At 52.9% G+C, this 23,450-nt stretch overlaps 1 protein-coding gene across 5 annotated transcripts in view; it reads right to left on the bottom strand.

The window, feature by feature from the left end:
- acaca (acetyl-CoA carboxylase alpha) overlaps positions 1–23,450 on the bottom strand; it is a 40,864-nt gene that overhangs the window by 3,284 nt on the left and 14,130 nt on the right. For 2 of the 5 annotated variants that reach the window (XM_084698082.1, XM_084698083.1), the window contains exons 28-51: positions 22,813–22,836; positions 20,562–20,690; positions 19,776–19,884; positions 19,506–19,613; positions 19,352–19,408; positions 18,531–18,575; positions 16,613–16,654; positions 15,940–16,155; positions 15,705–15,860; positions 15,299–15,523; positions 12,919–13,074; positions 12,635–12,781; positions 10,722–10,991; positions 10,401–10,498; positions 10,048–10,168; positions 9,843–9,953; positions 7,498–7,641; positions 6,944–7,064; positions 5,361–5,457; positions 5,171–5,267; positions 4,331–4,466; positions 4,062–4,239; positions 3,548–3,660; positions 2,678–2,832 (exon numbers count right to left, since the gene is read on the bottom strand). In XM_084698082.1, the coding sequence (XP_084554208.1) occupies positions 2,678–2,832; positions 3,548–3,660; positions 4,062–4,239; positions 4,331–4,466; positions 5,171–5,267; positions 5,361–5,457; positions 6,944–7,064; positions 7,498–7,641; positions 9,843–9,953; positions 10,048–10,168; positions 10,401–10,498; positions 10,722–10,991; positions 12,635–12,781; positions 12,919–13,074; positions 15,299–15,523; positions 15,705–15,860; positions 15,940–16,155; positions 16,613–16,654; positions 18,531–18,575; positions 19,352–19,408; positions 19,506–19,613; positions 19,776–19,884; positions 20,562–20,690; positions 22,813–22,836 (3,055 nt within the window). Of the gene's footprint in view, positions 1–2,677; positions 2,833–3,547; positions 3,661–4,061; positions 4,240–4,330; positions 4,467–5,170; positions 5,268–5,360; positions 5,458–6,943; positions 7,065–7,497; positions 7,642–9,842; positions 9,954–10,047; positions 10,169–10,400; positions 10,499–10,721; positions 10,992–12,634; positions 12,782–12,918; positions 13,075–15,298; positions 15,524–15,704; positions 15,861–15,939; positions 16,156–16,612; positions 16,655–18,530; positions 18,576–19,351; positions 19,409–19,505; positions 19,614–19,775; positions 19,885–20,561; positions 20,691–22,158; positions 22,285–22,812; positions 22,837–23,450 lie in introns of all 5 variants that reach the window. The other 3 variants (XM_084698084.1, XM_084698086.1, XM_084698085.1) reach the window with 2 other exon arrangements.

The raw sequence follows: 23,450 nt of genomic DNA, 5'->3' as shown, positions 1-23,450 counted from the left end.
GGGAGACAAGGGGAGAGAGCAGAGGGAGGGAGGGAGGGAGGGGGAGACAAGGGGAGGGAGGAGAGGAGGGAGGGAGGGACAAGGGGAGGGAGGAGAGGGGGGAGTGAGGGGGAGAAGGGAGGGGGAGAGGGAGGGTGGGAGGGGGAGACAAGGGGAGGGAGGAGGGAGGGGGAGAGAGACAAGGGGAGGGAGGAGAAGGAGGATGGAGGGGGAGAGAGACAAGGGGAGTGAGGAGAGGGAGGGAGTGAGGGGGAGAGAGACAAAGGGAGGGAGGAGAGGGAGGGAGGGACAAGGGGAGGGAGGAGGGAGGGGGAGAGAGACAAGGGGAGGGAGGAGAGGGAGGATGGAGAGGGAGAGAGACAAGGGGAGGGAGGAGAGGGGGGAGTGAGGGGGAGAGAGACAAGGGGAGGGAGGAGAGGGGAGAAGGGAGGGGAGAGGGAGGGAGGGGGAGAGAGACAAGGGGAGGGAGGAGAGGGAGGAGGGAGGGGGAGAGAGACAAGGGGAGAAGGGAGGGGGAGAGGGAGGGAGGGAGGGAGAGACAAGGGGAGGGAGGAGAGGGAGGAGGGAGGGGGAGAGAGACAAGGGGAGGGAGGAGAGGGGGAAGGGAGGGGGAGAGAGACAAGGGGAAGGGTAGGGGGAGAGAGAGACAATGGGAGGGAGGAGAGGGAGATAGAGAAGGGGAGGGAAGGGGACATAGGGGGGGGGTGAGAGGGAGAGCAGAGTACCAGTCAACACTGTTCCAAGGAAGGACTGTGGTTCTATGTTCTACAGGGCTGCGTAGCATCAATCTAGATTGCTTCACAGTCGCTCAAGATCGTCTAGAGATGCCTGTCTCCTCCCAGTCAGCCTCCTGACCTGTCTCCTCCCAGTCAGCCTCCTGACCTGTCTCCTCCCAGTCAGCCTCCTGACCTGTCTCCTCCCAGTCAGCCTCCTGACCTGTCTCCTCCCAGTCAGCCTCCTGACCTGTCTCCTCCCAGTCAGCCTCCTGACCTGTCTCCTCCCAGTCAGCCTCCTGACCTGTCTCCTCCCAGTCAGCCTCCTGACCTGTCTCCTCCCAGTCAGCCTCCTGACCTGTCTCCTCCCAGTCAGCCTCCTGACCTGTCTCCTCCCAGTCAGCCTCCTGACCTGTCTCCTCCCAGTCAGCCTCCTGACCTGTCTCCTCCCAGTCAGCCTCCTGACCTGTCTCCTCCCAGTCAGCCTCCTGACCTGTCTCCTCCCAGTCAGCCTGTGTTCCTCACCCGCTCAGGTCCACTATCAGACAGATATTTGATTTCAGTCTTATTGCGGTGATGAGGAGACTGAATGATGTCACTGTGGAGCAGGTCACCTCCTGGAACACGACGATTAATGTGGCAGGAGAATGGGTGTGTGTGAGCAAGAGAGTGTGTGTGTGAGCGAGAGAGTGTGTGTGTAAGCGAGTGTGTGTGTGTGTGAGCGAGAGAGTGTGTGTGTGAGCGAGAGAGTGTGTGTGTAAGCGAGTGTGTGTGTGTGTGAGCGAGAGAGTGTGTGTGTGAGCGAGAGAGTGTGTGTGTAAGCGAGTGTGTGTGTGTGTGAGCGAGAGAGTGTGTGTGTGAGCGAGAGTGTGTGTGTGTGTGAGCGAGTGTGTGTGTGTGTGAGAGAGAGAGTGTGTGTGTGTGTGAGCGAGAGAGTGTGTGTGTGTGTGTGTGTGTGTGGCTGCGGATGTTCTGTGCTTGCTGAGGTGATGGACCAGGGCAGGGTTAGGGTGATGGACCAGGGCAGGGTTAGGGTGATGGACCAGGGCAGGGTTAGGGTGATGGACCAGGGCAGGGTTAGGGTGATGGACCAGGGCAGGGTTAGGGTGATGGACCAGGGCAGGGTTAGGGTGATGGACCAGGGCAGGGTTAGGGTGATGGACCAGGGCAGGGTTAGGGTGATGGACCAGGGCAGGGTTAGGGTGATGGACCAGGGCAGGGTTAGGGTGATGGACCAGGGCAGGGTTAGGGTGATGGACCAGGGCAGGGTTAGGGTGATGGACCAGGGCAGGGTTAGGGTGATGGACCAGGGCAGGGTTAGGGTGATGGACCAGGGCATCACCAGGTCATTATAAAGACATGTCTCCCAGGCTGCGTGACTTTGGAACACTCTATTCCCTGGATGCAACACAGCCAGCCAGCAACACAGCCAGCCAGCCAGCAACACAGTCAGCCAGCCAGCAACACAGCCAGCCAGCCAGCAACACAGCCAGCCAGCCAGCAACACAGCCAGCCAGCCAGCAACACAGCCAGCCAGCAACACAGCCAGCCAGCCAGCAACACAGCCAGCCAGCCAGCCAGCCAGCAACACAGTCAGCCAGCCAGCAACACAGCCAGCCAGCAACACAGCCAGCCAGCCAGCAACACAGCCAGCCAGCCAGCAACACAGCCAGCCAGCAACACAGTCAGCCAGCCAGCAACACAGCCAGCCAGCCAGCAACACAGTCAGCCAGCCAGCAACACAGCCAGCCAGCAACACAGTCAGCCAGCCAGCCAGACATCTGTGACTACAGGCTGGGCCAACTCTCATACTACCCTATCACCCTTCCTCATGTGTGAGCACAGATTGCATCATAAAACATCCCATGTAAAAACACACACAAACAAAAACACAGCCTGCCTATCGCATCTTTCATGTCCCCAGACAGGAAGTATGTGTGGTGTGCGGAGGAAGTGGGGCTCACAGTGATCACGCCCTTCTCCTGCATGCGGCCGGGCGTGTCGTGGAGGTCAGCGAACTGTATCGCCACCTGGTGGTAGATAGGGAGCAGGAACTCCTCTCGCTCCTTCAGCTTGGACTCAAGCTCCTTCCTCTCAGCTTGGCTCAGCTCTGGGGTTCCTGGAGGAGGAGGGAGGAGGAGCGGGGGGGGGGGGGAGGAGGGGGAGGACAGGAGGAGAGGGAGGGAAACAGGAAGGAAGAAGAGGAGGATGACTAACGGTGGATTTTTTTTGCTGTTTTGTTTGCCCCTCCCCCACCCGCCGAAACAAAGTTATAGTATACTTCCACCACCTTACACTCAAAGTATGTTCTAAATGGCATAAATTCTGCCAATTAATAATTGGCATAACTTATTGTAAATGGTCAGTAGCCTAGCCTATAGATTAAGGTAGGCCACTCGAAAGCATGTACACCGTCTGCTTCATTTGATCTTGATCAAATGAAGCCACGGCAAAAATCAACATAGAGGAAACACTGCAGAACATGTGAAAGGGTTTGCTGGCCACTCTCTGCGGCCAGGCTGGTGTGCGCTAACACCTGCAGCTCTCCTCTCAGTCTCTGACTGACCAGCTCGGAGCAACACTGTCTCTGCCTCCATCACAACCCCTGGCTGATGACAGCCCAGATTGATTTGTATTAAAGCCAATCAGTTAACCCCCCCAGTCCCCCTTTGACCCCGCCAAGATATAGAACAGGAGTGACAGGGAATTACAGCAGACGTGCCCTATCAGATATACCCGTCCTGCTGAAACACAGAGGGAAAGATACAGGGGAGCGAGGGGAGAGATGGAGGAGAGAGACAAAGATAGATGTTGTGGGTAGCTAGAGGACTTACCCAGCTTCTCTGCCAGGCCTGAGTAGACAGGATCCACTCTCCTCATGGTCTTTACCAGATCCTTCTTCCTGAACTTGATCTCCACTGTTCCTTCTGGCTCCAGAACCCCACCTCTGTAGGGAGGTTGGAGAGAGAGAGGGAAGTGGAGAGAGAGAGAGAGAGAGGCAGGGAGAGGGTGGAGAGAGAGAGAGAGGGAGATGGAGAGAGAGATGAAGAGGAGATGGAGAGAGAGAGGTGGAGAGAGAGATGAAGAAATAAACAAAGATAGATGATTGTTGTGGATTAAGACCTGAGTTTCAGCATGTGATCCACAGATGAATGACAAGGATATTTATATCCAAACATAAGCCTCAGGAATCAACCTGTCTGTCTGACCCCCTGTCTGTCTGACCCCCTGTCTGTCTGACCCCCTGTCTGTCTGACCCCCTGTCTGTCTGACCCCCTGTCTGTCTGACCCCCTGTCTGTCTGACCCCCTGTCTGTCTGGACCAGGCCAGTCCTGTGTGGAGTCTCACCGGCTGTCCTTGTCAGCATACATCTCCATGTGCCTGGGGTTGATGGTGGGGTCTATGACCACCCAGGAGCCCCCCCGGAGCTCAGCCTGGGGTGGGATGTAGACCAGCACCGGCTGCCGGTACTCCCTCAGACCGTCCACAATGTAGGCCCCGAACTTCAGAACCTGGTCGTACATGTCTGGGGGAGGGGTTAGGAGCTGCATGTACTGTATACACACACACTCACTCACACACTCACACACTCACACACCCCTCCTGGCTGCAGGTACCTTTCATGCCCCCTGAGAAGCCCCTCCAGTTGGCGAACACCATGAGCGGCAGCCCCTCTCGGTTCAGGTCCCTGATGGCCTGGGCAGTCTTGAAAGCCGAGTCTGGGAACCACACCTGGCCCGCCTGCTGAATGATCTTAACACACAGGATCAGAACATGTTAGCACACAGGGTCAGAACATGTTAGCACACAGGATCAGAACATGTTAGCACACAGGATCAGAACATGTTAGCACACAGGGTCAGAACATGTTAGCACACAGGGTCAGAACGTGTTAACACACAGGGTCAGAACGTGTTAACACACAGGATCAGAACATGTTAGCACACAGGGTCAGAACGTGTTAACACACAGGATCAGAACATGCTAACCCACAGGGTCAGAACGTGTTAACACACAGGATCAGAACATGTTAGCACACAGGGTCAGAACATGTTAACACACAGGATCAGAACATGTTAGCACACAGGGTCAGAACATGCTAACACACAGGGTCAGAACATGTTAAGACACAGGGTCAGAACATGCTAACACATAGGGTCAGAACATGCTAACACACAGGGTCAGAACATACTAACATACAGTTACACTTTGATTACACTATGACTGTTGTTCCACTATATGTGTGAGTCTGTGAGTGTGTGTGTCTGTGAGTGTGTGTGTGTGTTTGTGAGTGTGTGTGTGTGTCTGTGAGTGTGTGTGTCTGTGAGTGTGTGTGTGTCTGTGAGTGTGTGTGTCTGTGAGTGTGTGTGTGTCTGTGAGTGTGTGTGTGTGTGTGTGTGTCTGTGAGTGTGTGTCTGTGAGTGTGTGTGTGTGGGGGGGGGGGACACACACAATACCTTGGCCTCTGAGTCCAGGTTGGCCGGGTCGGCCGGGATCGACAGCTCCACTGATCTGGTTTCCACAGCAACCACTCCCGTGGGTATGCCCCCCAGCCTAGGAAGGGAGAGGTCACAGGTCAGTCATCAATGAGACGGGGCACACTGTGGAGGGCCCCAGGGTCAGCCAGGTGTGTGTGTGTCTCCTCACCTGGCCCTGCCCACCACCACACTCTGAGCCCAGGGCTGCATGATCTCCATGAAGGAGCCGTGGTCAAAGAAGCCACTCTGCCAGGAACCCTTAGGAGCTGGTGGGGGGGGGGGGGGGGGTGGGGAGAAGAGAGAGAGAGAGAGAGAGAGAGAGAGAGAGAGAGATAGAGAGAGAGAGATGGGAAAGAGGGAAGAAATTACAAGAATAAAAACATTGGAAAAAGGCCCAGTCCTCAGCCCTCTTGGAAGAGAGGCCAGCATCGTTCTACAGAACTCCTGTGTTAAGTCTACCCCCGCTACAGACCCGACTGCTGCCCCCCAAAGCCATAACCTTGATAACAGTGATATGGAAGGGCAGGCTGTGGCCCTGCTGGAAAACATGAAACATCCATTTCCTGCTATCCCTCCTCCAGAGACAGGGTAGCGGGATGGTACCTCTCTCTGACCCGTCTCTCTCTTTCTCTAAACCCGTGTCTCTCTCTGACCCGTCTGTCTCTCTGACTCATGTCACTCTGACCCGTCTGTCTCTCTGACCCGTCTGTCTCTCTGACCCGTCTGTCTCTCTCTGACCCGTCTGTCTCTCTCTGACCCGTCTGTCTCTCTGACCCGTCTGTCTCTCTCTGACCCGTCTGTCTCTCTGACCCATGTCTCTCTCTCTGACCCATGTCTCTCTCTCTGACCCATGTCTCTCTCTCTGACCCGTCTGTCTCTCTGACCCATGTCTCTCTGACCCGTCTGTCTCTCTCTGACCCGTCTGTCTCTCTGATCCGTCACACACAAACTCCTATCCCTCATCCATGGCACCAACAGAGTAATGGTGGCATGGGGGCCACAAGCCTCCAACAGTTGAACCTGCAGTGTGAGTGATGATGATGTGACAGAAGTCTTAATAATATGACAACGGTGTGATAAGTGTCCTTGACAAAGTGGGGGAGTTTCCCTGATGTGCTACAGTAATGTAGAGATGCCAGACATACTGACCATGTGAAATGATATATATTACATACATTATACTTTTTTTATTTTTATATAATTGTATCTTTTTTATCCTTTCTGGCACTATGCACTTTATTGTGTACTGGACCTGCTGACCTTTTAAAGTTATTCCTAAATTATTTCTGAGGCCTTCAGTTGTATTTTGTATTGTTTTATTCTTGCATTTTTATGTATCGCAGTGCTTTTTAAAAATTATGTCATGTCCACAGTACTTTCCTGTCTGCAGTGTTGAATGTATCTGTTTTCAAGCTCTTGGTGCAGAAAAAATTCCCCTCGGGGCAATAAAGGTTTTCATTCATTCATATATGAAGATATGTAATAGATGTCATATCAAATGGGGGGAGAATCTAGAGGTAGAAAAATATTATAATCTATGTTAATATGCATTTTTATGATTATAGAGAGCACACAATTTTAGGGTTAGTGTTAACCTGGGTTAGTGTTCACCTTAACCACTTCTGATCATTGATCTTCTGCTGCACTACTGTATTGATGAGTGTCCAAAATCAGTGAAATGTAACCAGATATCAGATATCTAACCAGTATAGACAGACAGTACTGTATACAGACAGACACAGTAAGACTTACTCTGGCTGGGGCGGCCAGCCAGCATCCAGCGAGGGTCGTAGGGAGCCTTGGTTGGCAGGAACTCAACCAGCCGGTCGATGGGGTCCTTGGCCTTGAGGATGGGCACTGGACTGGACGCACACTACAGCCCGGAAACATCCAGAACACAAGTCATTACATCTGGAAACATCCAGAACACAAGTCATCACATCTGGAAACATCCAGAACACAAGTCATTACATCTGGAAACATCCAGAACACAAGTCATTACATCTGGAAACATCCAGACCAGAACACAAGTCATCACATCTGGAAACATCCAGACCAGAACACAAGTCATCACATCTGGAAACATCCAGACCAGAACACAAGTCATCACATCTGGAAACATCCAGACCAGAACACAAGTCATAACATCTGGAAACATCCAGACCAGAACACAAGTCATTACATCTGGAAACATCCAGAACACAAGTCATCACATCTGGAAACATCCAAAACACAAGTCATTACATCTGGAACAGGTAGGAGACACTACAGCAGGGTTAGGGGTAGCTAGGGTAGGGTTAGGGTACCTTGGGCATGTAGGAGAGCCACTGCAGGAGGGTGAACACACCCTCGAAGTCGTCACACACCGTGCTGTGGGTCACACCGTTGTTGTGCATGATCTGCACTCCACCCAGCTGGTTGTTGGAGGTGTACACCTCCCTGCCCAGCACCTGGGGGAAAGCACACACCTGTCAAAACATTTACCAACGTGTGTGTGGTCCTGAGGACATGTGGATCAATACCGCCTACACACACACACAAACACACACCGGCTATCATTGACTTTTATTACCGTTAACGGTTATCTCCAAGGCTACAAATCTGGGCCTCTCTCCTAAAGCAGTCAGCCCCGCCTGTCACCCTGGAAATCACCGCAGTCACCAGGATAGGCTGACTCACGGCCGGGCGACAGGAGAGAGTCATCAGACTATCAAAGCCAACTGCGGTATACCTTCCTCTTGTTACTATCCAGTCACTGTCCAGATGTGAGACATTTCTACCAGAGACTGAGATAACAGTTCTCTGGATGAGCCCATCAGGGTCATAGAGGCAGGTTTCCCCTGCAGCCTGTCCTCCCCTGTCCTGTCCGGTGGACAGACCTTACCCACGGCCATGGACGCTGTCAGGCCAGCTACAGGCTTCCTCTCCTTTATCCAGAGGAGACCTGCTAACCTTACCATGCTGCAACTCACAGAAATAACAGACAGACACCAACACACACTCAAATGCTCACGCACACACACGCTTCCAGCAAAATTTGCAAATTGAATCAAACATGTTGTATTTTGTAACGCTGCAATTTGTCATGATCTTTGGAATGGAGTCATGTCAATTTCATTGACAGGGGAGGAAGGGGGAGGAAGGGGGAGGAAGGGGGAGGAAGGGGGAGGAGCCAATGCTGCTACAGCACACAGAGAGAAAACATTCTGCCTCAGCAAAACTTTTCATTCTGATTGGAGACAAATGATGTATCCTTCTCCCTAGCCCCTGCCTCGGGTCTAACGCTATTTCTATGCAAATAAGAACTTCACGCCTTTTTGTCCATTATCCCTGGGGGGGGGGGGGGGGGGGGGGGGGGAGGAGAGAGAGAGAGACAGAGAGAGAGATAGAGTGAGAGAGAGAAAGAAAAGAGAGAGAGAGAGAGAGAGGAGGAAGGTGAGGAGAGGGAGTCCGATTGCTCAGCTGGATATACTGGTAACTGGTGAAAGGTACAGCCAAGATCCAAGACACAGGTCTGTCTGTCTGTCTGTCTGTCTGTCTCCAAGTCAGATGGACTGTTTGCAGCATCTCAGAGGATCTCCACCAGTCAGAGGGCTTATTCACTGCTTCCCTCATGCACATACTCAGAACACCCCCAAACACTCAAGCATGGCTCCTCCCACTAACTTCACCAGAATTAACCACAAAATAAATGGCATGACCGTCTAATAAATATTAATAGAGGAACATCATATTAAAATGCAGATTAGTTAACTGCATGAATTAAAGAGACAATCAACGGCTCCCAGATGACGGTGCACAGCACACATTAGCGTCTCATCACAGGCCTCTTAAAAACACAGAACAATCACAGGAAATAACCTGGAATATAATAACCTGCTATCTGTCCTCCCACGTTCATCTAATGCTCGTAAGGGGACAGATCTCAAGCTGTCTGAAACACGCTGCACACACAACCTCACACACAGCCTCACACTACACACACAACCTCACACACAGCCTCACACACAGCCTCACACTGCACACATAGCCTCACACTGCACACACAGCCTCACACTGCACACACAGCCTCACACACAGCCTCACACTGCACACACAGCCTCACACTGCACACACAGCCTCACACACAGCCTCACACTGCACACATAGCCTCACACAGCCTCACACAGCCTCACACGCTGCACACACAGCCTCACACAGCCTCACACACTGCACACACAGCCTCACACACTGCACACACAGCCTCACACTACACACACAACCTCACACACAGCCTCACACACAGCCTCACACACTGCACACACAGCCTCACACAGCCTCACACACTGCACACACTGCACACACAGCCTCACACACCCTTCCAAGTCTATAGTCATATGCTGACAGTTACAGCCAAGAAACACTGGACCAGGCGCACTGGGTTCCTGGTTTCTACCTTGTTGAGAAACTATGCTGGGTTCCTGGTTTCTACCTTGTTGAGAAACTATGCTGGGTTCCTGGTTTCTACCTTGTTGAGAAACTATGCTGGGTTCCTGGTTTCTACCTTGTTGAGAAACTATGCTGGGTTCCTGGTTTCTACCTTGTTGAGAAACTATGCTGGGTTCCTGGTTTCTACCTTGTTGAGAAACTATGCTGGGTTCCTGGTTTCTACCTTGTTGAGCGCTCCGGCGCCAGTGAGGATGATGTGAGAGTTGTCCACCTGAATGGTCCTCTGGCCCAGCCGCACCAGGTAGGCCCCGATCCCTATGGCTCTGCAGGTCACCTGGGGTCAGGGGTCAGGGGTCAGATGAAAAATGGGTTGTATGTATGCGTGTGTGTCTGTATATTTGCGAAGAACACAGGAAGGCCCAGTGTACCAGGTTCATGGTGATGACCTCATCGTAGGCCAGAGAGGATTCTCCTGCAATCATCCCAGAACCCTTCAGGTTCTCCACCCCCAGCCCCTCCTCCTTGCCAATGATGTCAGTGATCTTGTACCTGCGGGGGAGGAGACATCTGACATCATGACCTGGTGAGGGTTAGGTATGAGTGTGGAGGTGAGGGTTAAGTATGAGTGTGGAGGTGAGGGTTAAGTATGAGTGTGGAGGTGAGGGTTAAGTATGAGTGTGGAGGTGAGGGTTAAGTATGAGTGTGGAGGTGAGGGTTAGGTATGAGTGTGGAGGTGAGGGTTAGGTATGAGTGTGGAGGTGAGGGTTGCTGCAGGTCTCACCTGGACTCTCCTTCGTCCTCCACATGCTCACAGTGGACAGAGTTGAGGGCCGACACCTTCTTGTAGTCCTGGGGGGTCAGGTACAGGTACTTGAAGCCCTGGGGGAGACAGGAAGTCTATGTTAGGGCTGGAGGGTCAGAGGTCATTCAGAAGTATTTTATGAGGAATGAAGGAATGTGGCTCGCTGAGGATGACTGCTACGGTTATCAGATGCATGTAGAGATCTACTGGATTTCATGTCAAATGGAAGTCTTGTGAAAAGAGTTCCGCCTTGAATGCTGTGAATATCATCAAACATCACCCTGCCTACTGAACCCTGACCTTGTAGGGGTCAGCTGGGTCCTGCCAGGCCACATGGAACATGTGTCTGATCTCCTCCGCCAGGCCGATGCGGGCGCCGCTGTTGGCAGCGATGTAGACGCGTGGGATGGCGCTGGCTCGGGACATCTCCGAGGCCTGCAGGAACAGAGCGTCCTCCTGGGGCCCGAACGAGCCAATCTTGTGCGTGATGTCGTTGCTAATGACGACCACCTCACGCCCTGACGGGTACTCTGGAGTCCGCAGGGTCATCCTCCACGCTACCATGCCGATCTGGGGGAGGAGACACCAACGCTGAGTAAGGGCTACACACACTCTAACCCTAACCACACTGTGTAAGGGCTACACACACTCTAACCCTAACCACAGTGTGTAAGGGCTACACACACTCTAACCCTAACCACACTGTGTAAGGGCTACACACACTCTAACCCTAACCACACTGTGTAAGGGCTACACACTAACCCTAACCACACTGTGTAAGGGCTACACACTAACCCTAACCACACTGTGTAAGGGCTACACACACTCTAACCCTTACCACACTGTGTAAGGGCTACACACACTCTAACCCTAACCACACTGTGTAAGGGCTACACACACTCTAACCCTTACCACACTGTGTAAGGGCTACACACACTCTAACCCTAACCACACTGTGTAAGGGCTACACTCTAACCCTAACCACACTGTGTAAGGGCTACACACTAACCCTAACCACACTGTGTAAGGGTTACACTCTAACCCTAACCACACTGTGTAAGGGCTACACACTAACCCTAACCACACTGTGTAAAGGCCGATTTATACTTCTGCGTCTCCGTTAACGGACAGACGCACGCACGGAGTCGGACGGAGTCGGACAGACTGGTTGAATTTATACTACTCCGTTGGCTCTGTTTGTTGAAAACAATTCACAGCCAGAACAGTAGATGACGCTGCACTGCGATGCTAGCTAGGTTATCGAAAGGTCGGAGCAGATGAACAAATGAACCATTTCATCAATAAAATAAGCACATTTTCAGCAACTACACTGCCCATTTCTCGTCACATTTTAATTCAGATGCTGATTTACATGTACTGTTTAGCTGAAATAAGAGTTGTAAAAACTTACAACAATGGCGGTCAAAGGATTCTGTTCTCTTGTTGGTCGCGGCAACCCCGCCCCCACCCCTGACGCAAACGGTTCTTAATACGGACCAATCATAGCCAAGGGGTATCCGTAAAAAGACGCACGGACAGACGGACAGTCAGGAAAATCAGAAGGCGCACGCAGAGCTCTGCGAGTGGACACGCAGAGGCCATTTTTTGACGGAGGGGGCGTTCCTCGTGTGCGTGTGCGTAAAAACGCAGAAGTATAAATCGGCCTTAAGGGCTACACACTAACCCTAACCACACTGTGTAAGGGCTACAGTCTAACCCTAACCACACTGTGTAAGGGTTACACTCTAACCCTAACCACATTGTGTAAGGGTTACACACTTTAACCTTACCATGCTGTGTAATTGACGTTTTGAAGGGAAACCTGTTATATGCAACTACAGATAAGGAATGCTAGAGTATGTGGGTCTATAACACGATGACCCTGCAGTTACACTGGAGCACAGAGACCCCTACGGGTCACACACGAAACAACAGGAACCTCAAGTGAAAAAACACCAAGAAGACGGCAGGTCGATCCACATTCTTGCAGCATCAGTAAATAGCTAATAAGGCCTTGGTAGGTTAGTCTTATAAACACACACATTTTAATAAGCATCTTAAAGCATAGGCATTATTACCTATTAGAAAACACTTATATCAAGCACCAGGATCTCAAGCTCATAAACAAGCACTTGTGGTTTTTTAAGTATGATAGGGTCCCGGGTGTGTTTAGGTAGCCATGGTGACCAAGTGACCGTGGCAACGCTGCTCACCTCATTGCCCCCGGGCAGGCGGTTCATCTGCACCAGCTGGCCCTGAGCATCCAGCACCAGCTCAGTGAAGCTGAGCAGCTCTGAGGGCAGGGGGCAGGGGGGCAAGTGGGCCTGGGACTGGCAGGAGTGCCACAGTTTCTTCAGAGCCTGCGGGGGAAAGACAGAGAGACAGAGACAGAGACAGACAGACAGACAGGTGGATATCTAGACAGAGACACAGAGAGATGGATCTCCATGACTGAGGAGTGAAGCAGTGATGTTCCTGGTCCTGTGGAGGGTCCTACCTGCCTGACCATCTCAGGGAAGTCGTACACATAGGTGGTCCCCAGAGACTGGGCATGGAAGCGCTTGGACTGCAGCAGGTCCTTGGTGACATACGGGGTGTTGATGAGCATGCCATGCAAGGGCCCCTGCTTGTCCCCATACGCCTGGAACATGATCTGGACAGGAGGGGGGAAGACGAGTCAGTCACCAGACCCACACACTACACACACACCACCAGACCCACACACTACACACACACCACCAGACCCACACACTACACACACACCACCAGACCCACACACTACACACACACCACCAGACCCACACACTACACACACCACTAGACCCACACACTACACACACACCACCAGACCCACACACTACACACACACCACCAGACCCACACACTACACACACACACCACCAGACCCACACACTACACACACACCACCAGGAACACACACTACACACACACCACCAGACCCACACACTACACACACACCACCAGGAACACACACTACACACACACACACACACACACCACCAGACCCACACACTACACACAAACCACCAGACCCACACACCACCAGACCCACACACTACACACACACCACCAGACCCACACACTACACACACACCACCAGACCCACACACTACACACACACCACCAGGAACACACACTACACACACACCACCAGGAACACACACTACACACACACCACACACTACACACACACCACCAGGAACACACACTACACACACACCACCAGACCCACACACTACACACACACCACCAGGAACACACACTACACACACACCACCAGACCCACACACTACACACACACCACCAGACCCACACACTACACACACACCACCAGGAACACACACTACACACACACCACTAGGAACACACACTACACACACACACACACACACCACCAGGAACACACACTACACACACACACACACACCACCAGGAACACACACTACACACACACACACACACAAACCACCAGACCCACACACTACACACACACCACCAGACCCACACACTACACACACACCACCAGACCCACACACTACACACACACCACCAGGAACACACACTACACACACACACACACACACACACCACCAGGAACACACACTACACACACACACACACACACACACACAACAGGAACACACACTACAGACACACAACAGGAACACACACTACAGACACACAACAGGAACACAACAGGAACAGTTAATCTCCACTGACACATCTACAGGAGCAGTCACATGTACATTTAGTCAGTTAGCAGACGCTCTTATCCAGAGCGACTTACAGTATGAACAGGGACAAGTAGGGTGAAGGGACAAGTAGGGTGAAGTGCCTTGCCCAAGGACACAACGTCATTTGGCATGGCAGGGAATCGATCCGGCAATCTTCTGATTACTAGCCCGACTCCCTCACCGCTCAGCCATGTGACTCCATCTAGTCAGTTAATCAGTTAATCTCTACCAACACAACCATAAACACACCCCATCAATGACCAGCCACAGGGCCAGTCAGTGACACGGCCACAGGGACCCAACATCCCCGTTCCTAGACAGACATGGAGGGATGGAGCAATCTAGACTGATGATCCCAGGTGCTCTGGGGTGGAACGGTACACTGAAGTCACGGTTCGGTTAATACCGCGGTTCAGACATCACGGTTCGGTACAACGGAGGGAAAAGCTAAACAAACCAGGTTCCTCTACGAGTGAATACGGCACATTGAAGATTACATGAACATTCAGATTGCTTCAGTGATTTTTCTGGCCCTATTTGTATGTGTATCTAAAGGCTGGTTAAGCACTGTAGGGAGGAGAAGTTGGACATTTTTTTTTGTCTCGTTACAGTGATTGGAGCACCTGGGTGATGGTGTCGGATATTTCAGTAATTTAGCACAGGCCAGATGCGTTATATGTGTTAGCATGTTAGCTGTATTTCCACTCACATAGCCCACAACTGCTGAACAACGCCGACACACAGCGCTTGTCTTATCCACCACTCTCTCACCTGTACTACTGTAACTGACTGGGTAACCAAAGTTTTCCCAAACTTGTGATCTTAAAGAAGCCGGCGGGTCCTCTATCTCTTGTGGGTCGCCACCACTCACCACTCGTCCTTAGTGCTGCTAGCTATCTCTGACTCCCTGCGACGCCAATCAGAGCTTCAGAGCTAAAGCGGGGCTACAGATGAGGTGTCCCTAAAGAACACTAGTATCTAATAGTAGCTCCCCATTACATTAATTAATTTGCGAGCAAGTTGTATTTATTTTTATACCGTGTATTCTCCCTCACCTAATCCTGGTGAGGGATGAGTGTTCTATGGTGTGTGTGTGTGTGCGTGTGTGTGTGAGGGCCCCACCTGACGGTCTTTGGGCCCCACCTGTCCGGTGCGGGAGTCAGTGACCTCCTTGTAAAGGCTAATGTCCAAGTAGTATCCAGACTCATTGGTGAGGAACAGCCGGATGGGGATCTGCTTCCCCGTGGGCGTCAGCCGGATGTTGATCTTCAGCTCGGCCTGCAGCACGCGCAGCTTCCACAGCCGGCTGCCGTAGCGCATCACCATGGAGCGCACAGACTCCTCGATCTGGTATACAGGGGCAGCATGAGTGCAAACAGCTTCACATACCCAGGGACATCAGTTCCATGATTTAGTCATTTACTTTAACAGCCATGCATGTGTGTGAGTGCATGTGTGTGTGTGAACCTGTCTATGCTGGAGGCCACAAGCCAGCCAGCACACAGCCCCCCAGGGGAACCCAGCCCACCTTGGAGGGGTCCATGATGACGGTGGGGACAAAGTTGAGGAAGATGTGGTTGCAGTCTGTACGGACGGTGGTGTTGTTGAACGCCACCTCCAGCTCATCCATAGCCTCCAACAGCAGCCGCTCTGCCTCGTTGTGGAGGTACTCAAACGAGGCTTCCTGGACAAGACACAGGACAGTCAGTCTGACACTCACACACACACACACACACACACACACCCAGACACACACTCCTCACCTTGGTAACCAGGTCTGAGTGGCGGATGATGGCCCTCACAAAGAAGCGGTAGTCCGTGACCTCGGTGCCCACCTCTACGCGGGCAGCGCCCAGGTACAGATGCATCTTGTGGTTGGCACAGGGGATGGCGGTCAGGGCAAAGTTCCTCATGCGGTTCAGCTCCAGCTGGAAGGCCAGAGCCGGCTCCAGGTGACGGTAGATCCTGTCCTCCTCAAACTGGAACACAACCACACGGTCAGACCACAACCACACAGTCCTACACAGCAGGGAGAGAGGGGTCTCCTCCACAGAAAGTCCCCTTGTGGGTTCCCTTGTAGGAGGTTGGTGCCTGAAACCTAACCCTCTCTCCTGGGTTCTTCAGGGTTCCTTTATCTCACTGGAGGAGCTGTCTCACCTTCAGGGAGGAGGGGTCCTGGCCCAGAGCCACAAACAGCACGAGGCAGGAGAAATCTGCAATCTCAGCCTGCTAATGCGTGTCATTTCTCTTCAATGGGGGACATCATTAAATAGTTCATTACTTTAATGAAGTTTGGTGGTGCCATTGTAGTGAACCTGGCAACAACCTGGACACCACCATCAATGATCAGGATGGAGAGAGACCCTGCTGCTGAGGACCACACTGGAGAGACCCCAAACCCTCACCTGTCTGTCTGTACTGGGAGAGCACACTCACCTTGTCTCTGGCACGGAAGGTGAAGAACTTGGGGAACTCTCTCTGTATAAGAGAGAAAGAAGAGAGAGAGAGAGAAATAATACCAGTTACAAACATGTTCAGGTGACACATCATCACCCTTCCAGGGTGTTTGAGGTTAGTGACAGTCAGAGCTCTGAGCAGTACATACACGCAAACCCTAACTAAACACATGCTAACCCTAACTAAACACATGCTAACCCTAACTTAACACATGCTAACCCTAACTAAACACATGCTAACCCTAACTAAACACATGCTAACCCTAACTAAACACATTAGCATCTGGACATGGAGCTCCCAGCTCAGGATATGGTGACAGGAGGGGTGAGAATCTGACTAGTCTCTACCTCTACTCTACTGGCAGCCACACGTCAGTAGGCTGTTCTCTCTAGAAGGTTCACTACAGGCTGTTCTCTCTAGAAGGTTCACTACAGGCTGTTCTCTCTAGAAGGTTCACTACAGGCTGTTCTCTCTAGAAGGTTCACTACAGGCTGTTCTCTCTAGAAGGTTCACTACAGGCTGTTTTCTCTAGAAGGTTCACTACAGGCTGTTCTCTCTAGAAGGTTCATTACAGGATGTTCTCTCTAGAAGGTTCACTACAGGCTGTTCTCTCTAGAAGGTTCACTACAGGCTGTTCTCTCTAGAAGGTTCACTACAGGCTGTTCTCTCTAGAAGGTTCACTACAGGCTGTTCTCTCTAGAAGGTTCACTACAGGCTGTTCTCTCTAGAAGGTTCACTACAGGCTGTGAAAGGGCTCTCTGACGCTGGACCACAGGCAGAGCGTCGACAGCTTTGGTGAGACTCCCTCTCCTGTAGGAGCTACAGCCAAACAGGATTACAGGATGACCCTAACCCAGGCCGTCACCCTGATGAGGAGTACAGCTGCCTGTACATACAATACCTGCCTAATTACACGCCTAACACCACGGCAACGCTGGCAGCCAGACACCGGCCACTATAAACACATTATGTCCTTTAATTGTAACCGTTTCCCGCCTCTTTCCAAGGTCTAAATTGGGGAGTGTGTTTTGCAATTAGGCGGTTATTGTCTGGGAAAAGTGAGCTGCTTTCCCGTCGCCACGCCAACCATGGTGTACCCTGTTTTTTGCTAATTCAAACAAAAGGTGATTCCATCCACAGACACAGCAGTAACAGCTACATACTGAGGGATGAATAAACCATAACAATTACCCCCGGAACCAGTAGAACGCCAGAACATTCTAGAATACTGGGAGGTGTGGGGAGACCAGGACAGCAGTCCGCACGGTCAATCAACATGCAGTTGGATGCTAAAACACACTCGCTAGCTCCAATCCTAACAGAAGAGGCTGCAGGTGTGGCTCTGTGTGGTGTTGGAGGGACAGGGTTCCCTAACCCTAGCCCTAACCCTAGGCCCAACACCCTAGCAAAGCTAGCCTCACTTTCCAAGGCCACAGTGGGGCAGTAGAGGTGTGGAGGCTGGCTGGGGCTCACAGGGGGAGTTTTGCCCCTCATGACAAAGCTAGATAATGAGGAGGTAGGAGGAGAGGGTGATTATCTCATCAGGTCTGTTCTTCTCTGCCTGAAGAGAGCAAGCAGGCTGGGGGCAGGGGGAAAGGCTGGCATCCATCCAGCCTGCTACACCAGGCAACACTAATAATTACCCCCCCAAGTGTGTCTGAAATCAGTGGAGAAGCATGCACTTGGAAAATACTCTGCATTGTTGCTGAGTGGGGTGGGGGGATGGGGGGTGGGGGTGGGGGAGTGGGGGGGTAGATCTAACCCCTCCCTTCCTCCACTCCCATTCCTTAACTCTGACCACTGAAAGATTCTATTTGCAGTAGAGTACATCACGCTGCATAAAAGGGATCAATGAAGGTCAAATGTGATGTAGATCACATCCTTTCATTCTACTTACATGAAACCTCTGGTCCACCTCACAGTTGACCTGCTTCCTGAAATCCTGAGAGCCCAACCCCCAGGGAGGCCAGGTGGGACAGGAAGAGGAGACAAAGAGACAGGAAGCAGACAGGAAGCAGACAGGAAGAGACAGGAAGCAGACAGGAAGCAGACAAAAACAGCCAAATTTAAGATGCAAATTAGGACCAATCGCAAGTGAGATAATTGACTCTTGTTATTGTGGTGATCTCTCTCTGGGTGGAAGATTGGGGAGAGCTGATAAGGAGTGCAGGAGACACGAGGATGAGGGAGGAAGAAGGGAGGGAGGGGATAGAGGGAGGGAGGGAGGGAGGAGGAGGGAGGGAGGGGAGAGGGAGGAGGAGGGAGGGAGGGAGGAAGGGGAAAGAGGGAGGGAGGGGAGAGAAGGAGGAAGGGAGGAAGAGGAGGGAGGGAGGGGAGAGAGGGAGGAAGAGGAGGGAGAGAGGGAGGAAGAGGAGGGAGAGAGGGAGGAAGAGGAGGGAGGGAGGGGAGAGGGAGGAGGAGGGAGGGAGGAAGGGGAAAGAGGGAGGAAGGGGAAAGAGGGAGGAAGGGGAAAGAGGGAGGAAGGGGAAAGAGGGAGGAAGGGGAAAGAGGGAGGAAGGGGAAAGAGGGAGGAAGGGAGGAGGAGGGAGGGAGGGAGGGAGGGAGGGAGGGAGGGAGGGAGGGAGGGAGGGAGGGAGGGAGGGAGGGAGGGAGGGAGGGAGGGAGGGAGGGAGGGAGGGAGGGAGGGAGGGAGGGAGGGAGGGAGGGAGGGAGGGAGGGAGGGAGCTAGGGAGGGAGGGAGGGAGGGGGAGGGAGTACCTTCTGCGCCACAAGGAAAGTCAGTCTACGGATGCCATGTTCGATCAGCAGGGATTTCTGGGGAAGGAGAAGAGCATGAGAGAGGCAGATGAGGAGGAGGTACTGTACCTCCACAGCAGCAGGGGGCGCTGGAGCAGACACCTGGACAACCCACCTTGGACTGGGTGAACTCTCTGAACATGGAGGCTAGTCCATCATCATCAATGTCACTGTCAGTCTTGATGGCAACGTTTAGGATGTGGATGGGCTCGTCCTGAATGCTCTGGGTTTGCACACACACAAACACGAATGCACGCAATCACACACACACAATTTGGTGAAAGAATCAGCCAAACTGTAAATGCATCCTAATAGTAAAGTCTGGATTGGGACTCTCAGTGGTTTGCAGCTGTACAATAGATCGACCCAACCTCACCCCCCTCACCTTGCTGTCTTCCTCTCCGTACAGCACAGGGTTGCCCCCCTCAGGGAAGGTGGGGCTGGGGGGAGGAGAGTCAGAGAAGCAGCTCATAACATCTTTAATGTTCCTGCAGGTGGAGAGGAGAGCTGGGTTTAGACATCATCACAGCTAGGACCAGAGAGCCAGGAGGCCAGAGTAGGGGGCCATGGGGCAGGGGGTCAGAGTAGGGGGCCATGGGGCAGGGGGTCAGAGTAGGGGGTCAGAGTAGGGGGCCATGGGGCAGGGGGTCAGAGTAGGGGGTCAGAGTAGGGGGCCATGGGGCAGGGGGTCAGAGTAGGGGGTCAGAGTAGGGGGCCATGGGGCAGGGGGTCAGAGTAGGGGGCCAGAGTAGGGGGCCATGGGGCAGGGGGTCAGAGTAGGGGGCCATGGGGCAGGGGGTCAGAGTAGGGGGTCAGAGTAGGGGGCCATGGGGCAGGGGGTCAGAGTAGGGGGCCAGAGTAGGGGGCCATGGGGCAGGGGGTCAGAGTAGGGGGCCATGGGGCAGGGGGTCAGAGTAGGGGGTCAGAGTAGGGGGCCATGGGGCAGGGGGTCAGAGTAGGGGGCCAGAGTAGGGGGCCATGGGGCAGGGGGTCAGAGTAGGGGGCCATGGGGCAGGGGGTCAGAGTAGGGGGTCAGAGTAGGGGGCCATGGGGCAGGGGGTCAGTGTAGGGGGTCAGAGTAGGGGGTCAGAGTAGGGGGCCATGGGGCCAGAGTAGGGGGCCATGGGACCAGAGTAGGGGGCCATGGGGCAATGGGGTATCTCACCTGCAGAACTCCTGGAAGGAGCGGAAGGACACCATGGCGCCCATGCGCTGGCAGGGCGGGGTGAAGGAGGTGTCCAGCAGCACGTCCGTCACGCTCACCACCCCATAGTGGTTCAGGTTGGACGAGAAAGACATTCTGGAACAGAGCACAGTAACCCTATCAGAATCCTAACCCTCGCCCGGCCCAGCCCACAGCCCAGCCCGGGACACAGCCCACAGCCCACACCAGGAGGCCCCAGTCCTTACTCCTCACTCATCCCTGGACTTGTCCCTATCTGAATGAAGAGACTGCACGGTTGGAAAACAGTCCAGTCTAAATAGCTCTGACTTGGTGGTGAATGAGGGTCAAAAACACCAGAACCCCAGAAGGTCAGAAGTGGATAAAAGCCACCGAGAGTTCCCCTCTGGTAGAGCAGGGGTCAGAGTTCCCCTCTGGTAGAGCAGGGCTCAGAGAGTTCCCCTCTGGTAGAGCAGTTGTCAGAGAGTTCCCCTCTGGTAGAGCAGGGGTCAGAGAGTTCCCCTCTGGTAGAGCAGTTGTCAGAGAGTTCCCCTCTGGTAGAGCAGGGATCAGAGAGCTCCCCTCTGGTAGAGCAGGGGTCAGGGGGTTCCCCTCTGGTAGAGCAGGGGTCAGAGAGTTCCCCTCTGGTAGAGCAGTTTTCAGAGAGTTCCCCTCTAGTAGAGCAGTTGTCAGAGAGTTCCCCTCTGGTAGAGCAGGGATCAGAGTTCCCCACTGGTAGAGCAGGGATCAGAGAGCTCCCCTCTGGTAGAGCAGGGGTCAGAGAGTTCCCCTCTGGTAGAGCAGGGATCAGAGAGCTCCCCTCTGGTAGAGCAGGGGTCAGAGAGTTCCCCACTGGTAGAGCAGGGATCAGAGAGCTCCCCTCTGGTAGAGCAGGGGTCAGAGAGTTCCCCTCTGGTAGAGCAGGGGTCAGAGAGTTCCCCTCTGGTAGAGCAGGGGTCAGAGAGTTCCCCTCTGGTAGAGCAGGGGTCAGAGTTCCCCTCTGGTAGAGCAGGGGTCAGAGAGTTCCCCTCTGGTAGAGCAGGGGTCAGAGAGTTCCCCTCTGGTAGAGCAGGGATCAGAGAGCTCCCCTCTGGTAGAGCAGGGGTCAGAGAGTTCCCCTCTGGTAGAGCAGGGGTCAGAGAGTTCCCCTCTGGTAGAGCAGGGCTCAGAGAGTTCCCCTCTGGTAGAGCAGGGGTCAGAGTTCCCCTCTGGTAGAGCAGGGGTCAGAGAGTTCCCCTCTGGTAGAGCAGGGATCAGAGAGCTCCCCTCTGGTAGAGCAGGGGTCAGAGTTCCCCTCTGGTAGAGCAGGGGTCAGAGAGTTCCCCTCTGGTAGAGCAGGGATCAGAGAGTTCCCCTCTGGTAGAGCAGGGGTCAGAGTTAATCTGGCCAGGCCAGAGGACACCAGAGAGGTGGAGCGGTCCCCTTCCCAGAACAAAGACCCAGAACACAGACCCAGGAACCTGTGAACAGCAGCTTGAGAAGCCATCAGACGCCCACCAGAAAGTCCTCCCAGGATGTGAAGTGAGATGCAGATATCTCAGTGTTTAGTCTGCTCAGAAGATGCCCAACCAAGCCCAGAGGCCAGACAGGGGAGTGCGTGGCTGACCTGTCCTCAGAGCTGCCAGCTGGAGGTCTCTCCTCCTCCCCCTTCCGCCCCTCAGCTGTGAGAGCGCTAGCAGCCAGCGCTTTGCTGACCGAAGCCTTCCTGCCAGCCACAGGAGCAGACAACCTCCTGAGAGCAGTGGCACAGTTCACACAACCGCATGTTTCTGATGAGGAAAGCAACTCTTCTTCTTTTACAGTCATAGCTGGTTATCCACCCGTAATGTTTGCATGAATACACAGAATACAGTCAGCCATACAGTACTGTCCTACAAGGCCTACTGCTGGACACACACACACACACTCGTGTTTTTTTGACGTGGGACTTCTGACAGGTATGCTGCCAAATGACGCCATGCTGTCACCAGAGATCAGAATCATCCGAGATCAGAATCATCAGGACAAATCAACTGAAGTTAGCTTCAGCCTCCAAATCACAATGTTTGTTTGTTGACAATTCAAAAACATTTAAACAGGAACAAACAGCATGGCCAAACAGGGTTTGCAACTCAATCATGACAAATTTTTATTTTTATATTATTTTATATTTATAGTTGATATTCACAATGTGAGACAGTGGGTGTTGTTCCTTGCATCACCAGACTTAGGCCATGCTGCAAGTCCAGTAAATATGGTGTCAATAAAGAAATGTTTTTACCTGTTTAGAGTGGGGATGTTCCCTCTGAAATCAAACCACATGATTACTGAAAGGTTAGTGGCAGGCAGGAGGAGGACAACACAGTCATGGTGCTGAGTGCGTGTGTGTGTGTGTGTGTGTGTGTGTGTGTGTGTGGGTGCGTGTGTGTGTGTGTGCGCGTCTGTCTTAACACTCACAAAAAACATCCAAAGGATCAGCAAAAATACAGTGAATCAAGGTTTTACTTTAAATATGGTCAACTATCAACACAGCCTGACTCCTGTTAGCAGTCTGTAGAGACACTGTATCTCGCCCTCGTACCCGGGGGGAGAGAGGCTGAGTGATGTGAATGTACTAGAATAATATCAACATCTAAACACATGTCACCATGACTGCCCCTCCATAACATGCAACATGAGCTTTGTCTAGGCTGTTCTACAGGCGTATTATCAGGTAAGTTAATTCCTGGAGAGCACACATGCAGCCACATGCTGCTGTTAGTCCATGCCTGTAACTAACACGTTAAACACATGCAGGTGTCCTGCACTTGCAGCCGAGACGTTGTCGGAGGTCTGATGGTGGTTAGGGTAACCCTAACCCTGGTGGTTAGTAATGCAATCACAACCTGGACTGATGTCTCCACTTTGACCACAACCACT

This window comes from Hypomesus nipponensis, chromosome 5 (genome assembly GCF_054491055.1).
Source record: "Hypomesus nipponensis isolate SF chromosome 5, ASM5449105v1, whole genome shotgun sequence".
Classification (NCBI taxonomy): Eukaryota; Metazoa; Chordata; class Actinopteri; order Osmeriformes; family Osmeridae; genus Hypomesus; species Hypomesus nipponensis.
Note: the sequence above shows the minus strand (reverse complement) of the source record. Positions and strands in the feature narration are given on the sequence as shown.